At 44.1% G+C, this 13,158-nt stretch overlaps 1 protein-coding gene across 1 annotated transcript in view; it reads right to left on the bottom strand.

The window, feature by feature from the left end:
• Nucleotides 1–13,158, bottom strand: part of LOC139375459 (mitogen-activated protein kinase kinase kinase 9) — a 50,598-nt gene that overhangs the window by 15,329 nt on the left and 22,111 nt on the right. Inside the window, exons 4-5 of the mRNA XM_071117269.1 lie at nucleotides 9,985–10,165; nucleotides 4,991–5,139 (exon numbers count right to left, since the gene is read on the bottom strand). Coding sequence (XP_070973370.1) covers nucleotides 4,991–5,139; nucleotides 9,985–10,165 — 330 coding nt within the window. The remainder of the gene's footprint in view (nucleotides 1–4,990; nucleotides 5,140–9,984; nucleotides 10,166–13,158) is intronic.

The raw sequence follows: 13,158 nt of genomic DNA, 5'->3' as shown, positions 1-13,158 counted from the left end.
GATAAATGTGAAGCTTCCTGTTGGCCGTTTCCACTCACTACCAAATATGGTGATGAGAGGAAGCCCAGTGGCCCGGCAGTGGGAGAAGGTAAACTGACGTTCTGATTTTTTATTTTTTTATTTTAAATTTAACCTTTTATTTAACCAGGTAGGCAAGTTGAGAACACCTTTATTTAACCAGGTAGGCTAGTTGAGAACAAGTTCTCATTTACAATTGCGACCTGGCCAAGATAAAGCAAAGCAGTTCGACACATACAACGACACAGAGTTACATATGGAGTAAAACAAACATACAGTCAATAATACAGTAGAAATAAGTCTATATACGATGTGAGCAAATGAGGTGAGATAAGGGAGGTAAAGGCAAAAAAAGGCCATGGTGGTGAAGTAAATACAATATAGCAAGTAAAACACTGGAATGGTTGATTTGCAGTGGAAGAATGTGCAAAGTAGAGATAGAAATAATGGGGTGCGAAGGAGCAAAATAAATAAATAAATTAAATACAGTTGGGAAAGAGGTAGTTGTTTGGGCTAAATTATAGGTGGGCTATGTACAGGTGCAGTAATCTGTGAGCTGCTCTGACAGCTGGTACTTAAAGCTAGTGAGGGAGATAATTGTTTCCAGTTTCAGAGATTTTTGTAGTTCGTTCCAATCATTGGCAGCAGAGAACTGGAAGGAGAGGCAGCCAAAGGAAGAATTGGTTTTGGGGTTGACCAGAGAGATATACCTGCTGGAGCGCGTGCTACAGGTGGGTGATGCTATGGTGACCAGAGAGCTGAGATAAGCGGGGACTTTACCTAGCAGGGTCTTGTAGATGACATGGAGCCAGTGGGTTTGGTGACGAGTATGAAGCGAGGGCCAGCCAACGAGAGCGTACATGTCGCAGTGGTGGGTAGTATATGTGGCTTTGGTGACAAAACAGATGGCACTGTGATAGACTGCATCCAATTCATTGAGTAGGGTATTGCAGGCTATTTTGTAAATGACATCGCCGAAGTCGAGGATTGGTAGGATGGTCAGTTTTACAAGGGTATGTTTGGCAGCATGAGTGAAGGATGCTTTGTTGGGAAATAGGAAGCCAATTCTATATTTAACTTTGGATTGGAGATGTTTGATGTGAGTCTGGAAGGAGAGTTTACAGTCCAACCAGACACTCAGGTATTTGTAGTTGTCCACGTATTCTAAGTCAGAACCGTCCAGAGTAGTGATGTTGGACGGGCGGGCAGTGATCAGTTGAAGAGCATGCATTTAGTTATACTTGTATTTAAGAGCAATTGGAGGCCATGGAAGGAGAGTTGTATGGCATTGAAGCTCGTCTGGAGGTTAGTTAACACAGTGTCCAAAGAAGGGCCAGAAGTATACAGAATAGTGTCGTCTGCGTAGAGGTGGATAATAGAATCACCAGCAGCAAGAGCGACATCATTGATGTATACAGAGAAGAGAGTCGGTCCAAGAATTGAACCCTGTGGCACCCCCATAGAGACTGCCAGAGGCCCGGACAGCAGACCCTCTGATTTGACACACTGAACTCTATTAGAGAAGTAGTTGGTGAACCAGGCGAGGCAGTCATTTGAGAAACCAAGGCTATCGAGTCTGCCAATGAGGATGTGGTGATTGACAGAGTCGAAAGCCTTGGACAGGTCAATGAATACGGCTGCACAGTATTGTTTTTTATCGATGGCGGTTAAGATATCGTTTAGGACCTTGAGCGTGGCTGAGGTGCACCCATGACCAGCTCTGAAACCAGATTGCATAGCGGAGAAGGTATGGTGGGATTTGAAATGGTCGGTAATCTGTTTGTTGACTTGGCTTTCAAAGACCTTAGAAAGGCAGGGTAGGATAGATATAGGTCTGTAGCAGTTTGGGTCAAGAGTGTCCCCCCCTTTGAAGAGGGGGATGATCGCAGCTGCTTTCCAATCTTTGGGAATCTCAGACGACACGAAAGAGGTTGAACAGGCTAGTAATAGGGGTGGCAACAATTTCGGCAGATCATTTTAGAAAGAAAGGGTCCAGATTGTCTAACCCTGCTAATTTGTAGGGGTCCAGATTTTGCAGCTCTTTCAGAACATCAGCTGACTGGATTTGAGAGAAGGAGAAATGGGAAGGCTTGGGCGAGTTGCTGTGGGGGGTGCAGTGCTGTTGATCGGGGTAGGGGTAGCCAGGTGGAAAGCATGGCCAGCCGCAGAAAAATGCTTATTGAAATTCTCAATTATAGTGGATTTATCGGTGGTGACAGTGTTTCCTATCTTCAGTGCAGTGGGCAGCTGAGAGGAGGTGTTCTTATTCTCCATGGACTTTACAGTGTCCCAGAATCCTTTTGAGTCTGTGTTGCAGGAAGCAAATTTCTGCTTGAAAAAGCTAGCCTTGGCTTTTCTAACTGCCTGTGTATATTGGTTTCTAACTTCCTTGAAAAGTTGCATATGACGGGGGCTGTTCGATGCTAATGCAGAATGCCACAGGATGTTTTTGTGTTGGTTAAGGGCAGTCCGGTCTGGAGAGAACCAAGGGCTATATATGTTCCTGGTTCTAAATTTCTTGAATGGGGCATGCTTATTTAAGATGGTGAGGAAGGCATTAAAAAAAAATAACCAGGCATCCTCTACTGACGGGATGAGATAGAACAATGAGACAGATATTTCACTGGATGTGATAAATGTGAAGCATCCTGTTGGCCGTTTCCACTCACTACCAAATATGGTGGTGAGAGGAAGCCCAGTGGCCCGGCAGTGGGAGAAGGAGATGGATTTTGGCCGACATTCTGCTACTGTTCTCATTGATGAAACATTTGATCTCAATACAGTTTTCGGTTTCCAAAACTACAATATTTTACAAACAGAGTGGACTAAGTTTTATAGATTTTACCCTTTGCCAAAGTTGCGTTGTTCAGATGGAGTGGAAGGGCAAATTAAATTACTGCACAAGCGCATTTCAAAGAGTAGGCGTTCCTTAACGGAAATATGCAAATAGATGCTAGAACGCGCCAATAGGCTCCTGCTAGCTCGTGCTTGGCTCTGCCCACCTCCTTGCTTGTTCTGCCCCACCATGATTAATTTGTTTCCATTGGAAACGACATGCTGTGATCTATCTTGGGTTAGTTATAAAAAATCTTTGATGTAATGTTTTGTTAGTATCTCTCTCTCTATATATATAATAAATATATACACTACCGGTCAAAAGTTATATAATATATATATATATATATGACGGCACTCCATGGATCTACAGAGGACCTCAATGAAAATAAGTTATAATAGAGTTTTGCACAAATATCAATCTATCTATTATGGATCAGGATGGAGATGGACATATCTATTTATATACATATTATTATAATCAAATAATCTGTATTATTAAGGTAACAATGTGTACGTTCTGTCAACAAACAGGTGGCTGTTGGCCTCATTGAAGAATACCTAACAGAAAGCAGCTCATCTTACCTCCCATAAGACGGGCGAAGGGCTCTGGGCAGGTGGCTGTTGGCCTCATTGAAGAATACCTAACAGAAAGCAGCTCATCTTACCTCCCATAAGACGGGCGAAGGGCTCTGGGCAGGTGGCTGTTGGCCTCATTGAAGAATACCTAACAGAAAGCAGCTCATCTTACCTTCCATAAGACGGGCGAAGGGCTCTGGGCAGGTGGCTGTTGGTCTCATTGAAGAATACCTAACAGAAATCAGCTCATCTTACCTCCCATAAGACGGGCGAAGGGCTCTGGGCAGGTGGCTGTTGGCCTCATTGAAGAATACCTAACAGAAAGCAGCTCATCTTACCTCCCATAAGAAGGGCGAAGGGCTCTGGGCAGGTGGCTGTTGGCCTCATTGAAGAATACCTAACAGAAAGCAGCTCATCTTACCTTCCATAAGACGGGCGAAGGGCTCTGGGCAGGTGGCTGTTGGTCTCATTGAAGAATACCTAACAGAAATCAGCTCATCTTACCTCCCATAAGACGGGCGAAGGGCTCTGGGCAGGTGGCTGTTGGTCTCATTGAAGAATACCTAACAGAAATCAGCTCATCTTACCTCCCATAAGACGGGCGAAGGGCTCTGGGCAGGTGGCTGTTGGTCTCATTGAAGAATACCTAACAGAAATCAGCTCATCTTACCTCCCATAAGACGGGCGAAGGGCTCTGGGCAGGTGGCTGTTGGTCTCATTGAAGAATACCTAACAGAAATCATCTTACCTCCCATAAGAAGGGCGAAGGGCTCTGGGCAGGTGGCTGTTGGCCTCATTGAAGAATACCTAACAGAAATCATCTTACCTCCCATAAGAAGGGCGAAGGGCTCTGGGCAGGTGGCTGTTGGCCTCATTGAAGAATACCTAACAGAAAGCAGCTCATCTTACCTCCCATAAGACGGGCGAAGGGCTCTGGGCAGGTGGCTGTTGGCCTCATTGAAGAATACCTAACAGAAATCAGCTCATCTTACCTCCCATAAGACGGGCGAAGGGCTCTGGGCAGGTGGCTGTTGGTCTCATTGAAGAATACCTAACAGAAATCATCTTACCTCCCATAAGAAGGGCGAAGGGCTCTGGGCAGGTGGCTGTTGGCCTCATTGAAGAATACCTAACAGAAATCATCTTACCTCCCATAAGAAGGGCGAAGGGCTCTGGGCAGGTGGCTGTTGGCCTCATTGAAGAATACCTAACAGAAAGCAGCTCATCTTACCTCCCATAAGACGGGCGAAGGGCTCTGGGCAGGTGGCTGTTGGCCTCATTGAAGAATACCTAACAGAAATCAGCTCATCTTACCTCCCATAAGACGGGCGAAGGGCTCTGGGCAGGTGGCTGTTGGCCTCATTGAAGAATACCTAACAGAAATCATCTTACCTCCCATAAGAAGGGCGAAGGGCTCTGGGCAGGTGGCTGTTGGCCTCATTGAAGAATACCTAACAGAAAGCAGCTCATCTTACCTCCCATAAGACGGGCGAAGGGCTCTGGGCAGGTGGCTGTTGGCCTCATTGAAGAATACCTAACAGAAAGCAGCTCATCTTACCTCCCATAAGACGGGCGAAGGGCTCTGGGCAGGTAGAAGGGATGGGCAACGCCAGCTTATTCATAGCTACTCCATATGCCACCGCGAGACAATCAATGCCCCTGAATGGGACTTCTCCCGTCAGCAGCTCCCACAGAAGAACCCCGTAGCTACAGGGTCGGGAGGAAGAGATCAGGAAAGAGATGGAAGAAGTTATGGAAACAGAAAAATGGGATTTCTGGAAATCTTGGGAATTTTGGGAAAGGTACTGGAATTTTGAAACCGTTTGCTTCATTAGGCTTATATTTCTCGTTCTATCTTTCTTTTGTCAGTATCAGCAGGAAACAGAATGGCAGAATTCAGAATAGACAGCTAGAGAATAGACAGCAGAGAGGATAGACAGCAGAGGGAATAGACAGCAGAGATAAGACAGCATAGAGAATAGACAGCTAGAGAATAGACAGCAGAGACAATAGACAGCATAGAGAATAGACAGCAGAGAGAATAGACAGCTAGAGAATAGACAGCAGAGTGGATAGACAGCAGAGAGGATAGACAGCAGAGAGGATAGACAGCAGAAAGAATAGACAGAAGAGACAATCGACAGCAGAGACAATAGACAGCAGAGAGAATAGACAGCAGAGAGAATAGACATCAGAGATAATAGATATCAGAGATAATAGATATCAGAGATAATAGACAGCAGAGATAATAGACAGCTGATGGACAGAGAGAGAGAGAGAATTAACAAATTCCTTAATAATCACAACATCTTGAGCAAAAGCCTGATTGGATTTATACCAAAACATTGTACAACCGATCATATTTACACCCTAGAGAACCTGATAGATAAACCTGTCCACCAAAATAATACCAAAATGGACTGTTCTACAAAGTTATTGAAAGTGGTGTAGGGGGTAAAACACAAGACATAATTAAATCAATGTCTACTGGCAATACGTGCAGCATTAAAATTGGCACGTAAATAACAGAATTCTTTAACCAGGGGCGGGGCCTTCGCCAGGGTTGCAATCTGAGCCCTGCACTCTTCAATATTTATATCAACGAATTGGCCAAAATTCTAGAACAATCTTCAGCCCAAAGTGTTAGTGTCCACAATTCAGAGCTTAATTAAATTATCCAGATTTCAGGGAATTAGACCAAAGTTCTCAAATGGATTAAATTTAGATTGTGTGCAGTGACAAAAAAAAACAATTATTATTATTATTATTATTATTATTATTTATATTTTTTAAAAATGAATTACAAATGAAAAGCTGAAATAAGTATTCAACCCCTTTGTTATGACAAGCCTAAATAAGTTCAGGAATAAACATGTGCTTAACTTGTCACAATTAGCATAGATTCACTCTATAGTGTTCAACATGATTTATGAGTGACTACCTCATCTCTGTACCCCCCACACATACAATTATCTGTAAGGTCCCTCAGTCCAGCAGTGAATTTCAAACACAGATTAAACCACAAAGACCAGGGAGGTTTTCCAATGCCTCGCAAAGAAGGGCTCCTATTGGTTGATGGGTAAAAAAAATAAAAGCAGAATATCCCTTTGAGCATGGTGAAGTTATTAATCACACTTTGGATGGTGTATCAATACACCCAATCACTACAAAGATACAGGCGTCCTTCCTAACTCAGTTGCCGGAGAGGAAGGAAACCGCTCAGGGATTTCACCATGAGGCCAATGGTGACTTTTAAAAACAGTTACAGAATTGAATGGCTGTGATAGGAAGAAACTGAGGATGGATCAACAACATTGTAGTTACTCCACAATATTCTCCTACATGTCCAGAGGAAACTACAAACAATGCACGCAGAGCAGAATTAGGCCAATATCCATTAATAATACAAACGTACGTTTTAGAAACATCTAAAATACAGTCTATCACTACCAAGCCCTGCAATGCCAAGAGCTGAGCAAAGAAAAGAGTCCCCTCATCCAGCTGGTCCTGGGGCTGAGTTCACAAACCTGTTCTACTAACACCCTGAAGCCTCAGTCCCCTCATCCAGCTGGTCCTGAGGCTGAGTTCACAAACATGTTCTACTAACACACTGAAGCCTCAGTCCCCTCATCCAGCTGGTCCTGAGGCTGAGTTCACAAACCTGTTCTACTAACACACTGAAGCCTCAAGACCAAAACATCCAACCAATCAGAATAAACCAAATTACAACACAGTCAAAACAAAACGACATAACTTATTGGGAAACACAAGAACAAAGCAAAATGCAGTGCTATCTGGCCCTAAATCGACAGTACACAGTGGCAAAGTATTTGACCATGGTTACTGATCAAAAGTACAAACTCAGTGAGCACAGCCTTGCCATTGAGAAGGGTAGACACATGCAAACATGACTTCCTGTAGAGGAAAGGCTGTGCAACCACTGCACCACAGCAGAACCTGAGACGGAGCTGCATTATTAAAAAGTATCAAACGATGAGTGTCATTTCCCTAAATTTGACAACCTTATTGAAGGTTTCAAAGACCTCTCTGATGAGGATAGGCTACTCGTCCGGTTAGGGGAGGACGCAGAGAGCTGTGGGTTGGCAGAGCACTACATTGCTGCCTGCCATAAGATGACAGACAGTGTCTGACAGACCAACTAACGTGCACATTTACTATTCATTATTATTGTTACTGATTACCCTGTTGACAATCTTTATTATTCTTATTATAATTTTGTTAATATTGTAAATATTAACAATATTGGGGGTGGGAGGGGGGGCATTATGGCACCACAGAGAGACAGGGACAGGGCCCTCCCTGTCCACAGCCTCCAACTACCTCCACACCTCCAGCCAGGCAGGTATTTCATACTAAAACAAGGGCTGGACTCAAGCCACCTGGCATGGTCAATGAGAAGTCATGAGAGTCTGCTGCAACATAGAAAGCCCTGCTTCTGCTGCATTTCGGAAATTACCTTTCCAATGCCGCATAGCTGACGAAGCTCAACGGAATTAAATCCTGTCCTTATCAGAGCTGATGTGGCTAGGTTATTCTATGATTTCAGACGAGGGTAAGACGTTGAAAACAATTACAGTGTTGGATCCTTATTTGGTGCAGTCATCATACTACTACTGCAGTGCTTTACCAGATCCAGAGCTGAATAAATGACTCAATGCTTTAGTAGATCCAGAGCTGAATAAATGACTCAATGCTTTAGTAGATCCAGAGCTGAATAAATGACTCAATGCTTTAGTAGATCCAGAGCTGAATAAATGACTCAATGCTTTAGTAGATCCAGAGCTGAATAAATGACTCAATGCTTTAGTAGATCCAGAGCTGAATAAATGACTCAATGCTTTAGTAGATCCAGAGCTGAATAAATGACTCAATGCTTTAGTAGATCCAAAGCTGAATAAATGACTCAATGCTTTACTAGATCCAGAGCTGAATAAATGACTCAATGCTTTAGTAGATCCAGAGCTGAATAAATGACTCAATGCTTTAGTAGATCCAGAACTGAATAAATGACTCAATGCTTTACTAGATCCAGAACTGAATAAATGACTCAATGCTTTAGTAGATCCAGAGCTGAATAAATGACTCAATGCTTTAGTAGATCCAGAACTGAATAAATGACTCAATGCTTTACCAGATCCAGAACTGAATAAATGACTCAATGCTTTAGTAGATCCAGAGCTGAATAAATGACTCAATGCTTTAGTAGATCCAGAGCTGAATAAATGACTCAATGCTTTACTAGATCCAGAGCTGAATAAATGACTCAATGCTTTAGTAGATCCAGAGCTGAATAAATGACTCAATGCTTTAGTAGATCCAGAGCTGAATAAATGACTCAATACTTTACTAGATCCAGAGCTGAATAAATGACTCAATGCTTTAGTAGATCCAGAGCTGAATAAATGACTCAATGCTTTAGTAGATCCAGAGCTGAATAAATGACTCAATGCTTTAGTAGATCCAGAGCTGAATAAATGACTCAATGGTTTACTAGATCCAGAGCTGAATAAATGACTCAATGCTTTAGTAGATCCAGAGCTGAATAAATGACTCAATGCTTTACCAGATCCAGAACTGAATAAATGACTCAATGCTTTAGTAGATCCAGAGCTGAATAAATGACTCAATGCTTTAGTAGATCCAGAGCTGAATAAATGACTCAATGCTTTAGTAGATCCAGAGCTGAATAAATGACTCAATGCTTTTCCAGATCCAGAGCTGAATAAATGACTCAATGCTTTACTAGATCCAGAGCTGAATAAATGACAATGCTTTACCAGATCCAGAGCTGAATAAATGACTCAATGCTTTACTAGATCCAGAGCTGAATAAATGACTCAATGCTTTAGTAGATCCAGAGCTGAATAAATGACTCAATGCTTTAGTAGATCCAGAGCTGAATAAATGACTCAATGCTTTAGTAGATCCAGAGCTGAATAAATGACTCAATGCTTTAGTAGATCCAGAGCTGAATAAATGACTCAATGCTTTTCCAGATCCAGAGCTGAATAAATGACTCAATGCTTTAGTAGATCCAGAGCTGAATAAATGACTCAATGTTTTACTAGATCCAGAGCTGAATAAATGACTCAATACTTTACTAGATCCAGAGCTGAATAAATGACTCAATGCTTTAGTAGATCCAGAGCTGAATAAATGACTCAATGCTTTACTAGATCCAGAACTGAATAAATGACTCAATGCTTTAGTAGATCCAGAACTGAATAAATGACTCAATGCTTTAGTAGATCCAGAGCTGAATAAATGACTCAATGCTTTAGTAGATCCAGAACTGAATAAATGACTCAATGCTTTAGTAGATCCAGAGCTGAATAAATTATTCAATGCTTTACCAGATCCAGAGCTGAATAAATGACTCAATGCTTTAGTAGATCCAGAGCTGAATAAATGACTCAATGCTTTACTAGATCCAGAGCTGAATAAATTACTCAATACTTTACTAGATCCAGAACTGAATAAATGACTCCTCCAGCCCTCTAGATCTAAGTGAGATAGAACTCCTCCGCCCACCTCCAGACGTCGCTGCCTTTAGAGAAGGTGGAGGAGCGGATGACCTCGGGCGCCATCCAGGCGTAGGTGCCGGCGGCTGACATCTTGGTGGTACGGTGCCACTCCCTCGCCAGGCCGAAGTCGGTGATCTTCAGGGTCTTGTTGGTCAGATCCTCCATCTCGACCTTCTCCAGGATCAGGACTGGTCCAAAGGTCGCATGTGAGATCCAGGAGAGGGCGGGTGTTGGTGAGGGAGGGGGTGACGAGGAGGGTTTTGATTGGAGCGGGTGGGTGGGGGGGGATAACGGTAACAGGGGTGGGTTGGAAGGTAGGAGAGGTTTGAATGTAAAGGGATACAGGCCATTTTGGGGTTTTGGTGGCGGGATGGCAGGCAGTCATTCAAATATAAATGATTAAAAGTTGTTTTCCAAAATAAAGATGAGAACAAGGAGAGGCCACGATGAAAGGAGAGAGAGAAGCAAGCAGGAAGAGAAAGAACAAAAGAGAGAACAAGGAGAGGCCACGATGAAAGGAGAGAGAGAAGCAAGCAGGAAGAGAAAGAACAAAAGAGAGAACAAGGAGAGGCCACGATGAAAGGAGAGAGAGAAGCAAGCAGGAAGAGAAAGAACAAAAGAGAAAACAAGGAGAGGCCACGATGAAAGGAGAGAGAGAAGCAAGCAGGAAGAGAAAGAACAAAAGAGAGAACAAGGAGAGGCCACGATGAAAGGAGAGAGAGAAGCAAGCAGGAAGAGAAAGAACAAAAGAGAAAACAAGGAGAGGCCACGATGAAAAGAGAGAGAGAAGCAAGCAGGAAGAGAAAGAACAAAAGAGAGAACAAGGAGAGGCCACGATGAAAGGAGAGAGAGAAGCAAGCAGGAAGAGAAAGAACAAAAGAGAAAAGGGAATGAGATGATTCAAGTGTAAAATGAAAGAAAGCAGGGAAGAAGCACAGGCCTGGATTAATGTTACGATTTCACTTGGTCCATTGTGAGTCTGTGCCACACACACACACACACACACACACACGCACACGCACACACAAAATACACACACACACACCCATGCACACATAAAAACACTCACACACACATATGCACATAAACACAAGCATATACACACACCCATGCACGCACACACACGCACACGCGCACACACACACACACACACACACACACACACACACACACACACACACACACACACACACCCATGCACGCACACGCACACACACAACACACACACACACACACACACACACACACAAATGAACATACACACACAAAAGAGGAGACTGGTGGGAGGAGCAATAGGAGGGATAATTGTAAGGACTGGAATGGAATATTTGGAATGGAGTCAAAAAGTTTCCACAAGTCCTCAAATACACCACCCAGTCTCCATTTACACCACCAGTCTCCATTTACACCACCAGTCTCCATTTACACCACCAGTCCCCATATACACCACCCAGTCCCCATATACACCACCCAGTCCCCATTTACACCACCCGTCTCCATTTACACCACCAGTCCCCATTTACACCACCAGTCTCCATTTACACCACCAGTCTCCATTTACACCACCAGTCCCCATATACACCACCCAGTCCCCATATACACCACCCAGTCCCCATTTACACCACCAGTCTCCATTTACACCACCAGTCCCCATTTACACCACCAGTCCCCATTTACACCACCAGTCCCCATTTACACCACCCAGTCTCCATTTACACCACCAGTCTCCATTTACACCACCAGTCCTCATATACACCACCCAGTCCTCATATACACCACCCAGTCCCCATATACACCAACCAGTCCTAATATACAAAACACAGTCCCCATATTAACCACCCAGTCCCCATATACACCACCCAGTCCACATATATATATGCCATAGCCTCCAAATGCACCACCCAGTCCTCATTACACCACCCAGTCCCCATATTCACCACCCAGTCCCCAAATACACCACCAGTCCTCATATACACCACCCAGTCCTCATATACACCACCCAGTCCTCAAATACACCACCCAGTCCTCATATACACCAACCAGTCCTCATATACACCACCAGTCCTCATATACACCACCAGTCCTCATATACACCACCCAGTCCTCATATACACCACCAGTCCTCATATACACCACCCAGTCCTCATATACACCACCCAGTCCCCATATACAAAACCCAGTCCTCATATACACCACCCAGTCCCCATATACACCACCCAGTACTCATATACACCACCCAGTCCCCATATTCACCACCCAGTCCCCATATACACCACCCAGTCCCCATATACACCACCCAGTCCTCATATACACCACCCAGTCCTCATATACACCACCCAGTCCTCATATACACCACCCAGTCCCCATATACACCACCCAGTCCTCATATGCACCACCCAGTCCTCATATACACCACCCAGTCCCCATATACACCACCCAGTCCCCATATACACCACCCAGTCCTCATATACACAACCCAGTCCTCATACACACCACCCAGTCTTCATATGCACCACCCAGTCCCCATATACACAACCCAGTCCTCATATACACCACCCAGTCCCCATATACACCACCCAGTCCTCATATACACCAACCCAGTCCTCATATACACCACCCAGTCCTCATATACACCACCCAGTCCTCATATACACAACCCAGTTCTCATATACACCACCCAGTCGTCATACACCACCCAGTCCTCATATACCACAAGTCCCTATATACACCACCAGTCCCCATATACACCACCCAGTCCTCATAAACACCACCCAGTCCTCATATACACCACCCAGTCCTCATATACACCACCCAGTCCTAAAAAAAAAATGCCACCCAGTCTCCATACACACCTCCAGTCTCCATTTACACCACCAGTCTCCATTTATACCACCAGTCTCCATTTACACCACCCAGTCCCAATATACACCACCCAGTCCTCATATACACCACCCAGTCTCCATATACACCACCCATTCTCCATACACGCCTCCAGTCTCCATTTACACCAGCAGTCTCCATTTACACCAGCAGTCTCCATTTACACCAGCAGTCTCCATTTACACCACCATTCTCCATTTACACCAGCAGTCTCCATTTACACCAGCAGTCTCCATTTACACCAGCAGTCTCCATTTATACCAGCAGTCTCCATTTCCACCACCAGTCTCCATTTCCACCA

This window comes from Oncorhynchus clarkii, chromosome 19 (genome assembly GCF_045791955.1).
Source record: "Oncorhynchus clarkii lewisi isolate Uvic-CL-2024 chromosome 19, UVic_Ocla_1.0, whole genome shotgun sequence".
NCBI lineage: Eukaryota > Metazoa > Chordata > Actinopteri > Salmoniformes > Salmonidae > Oncorhynchus > Oncorhynchus clarkii.
Note: the sequence above shows the minus strand (reverse complement) of the source record. Positions and strands in the feature narration are given on the sequence as shown.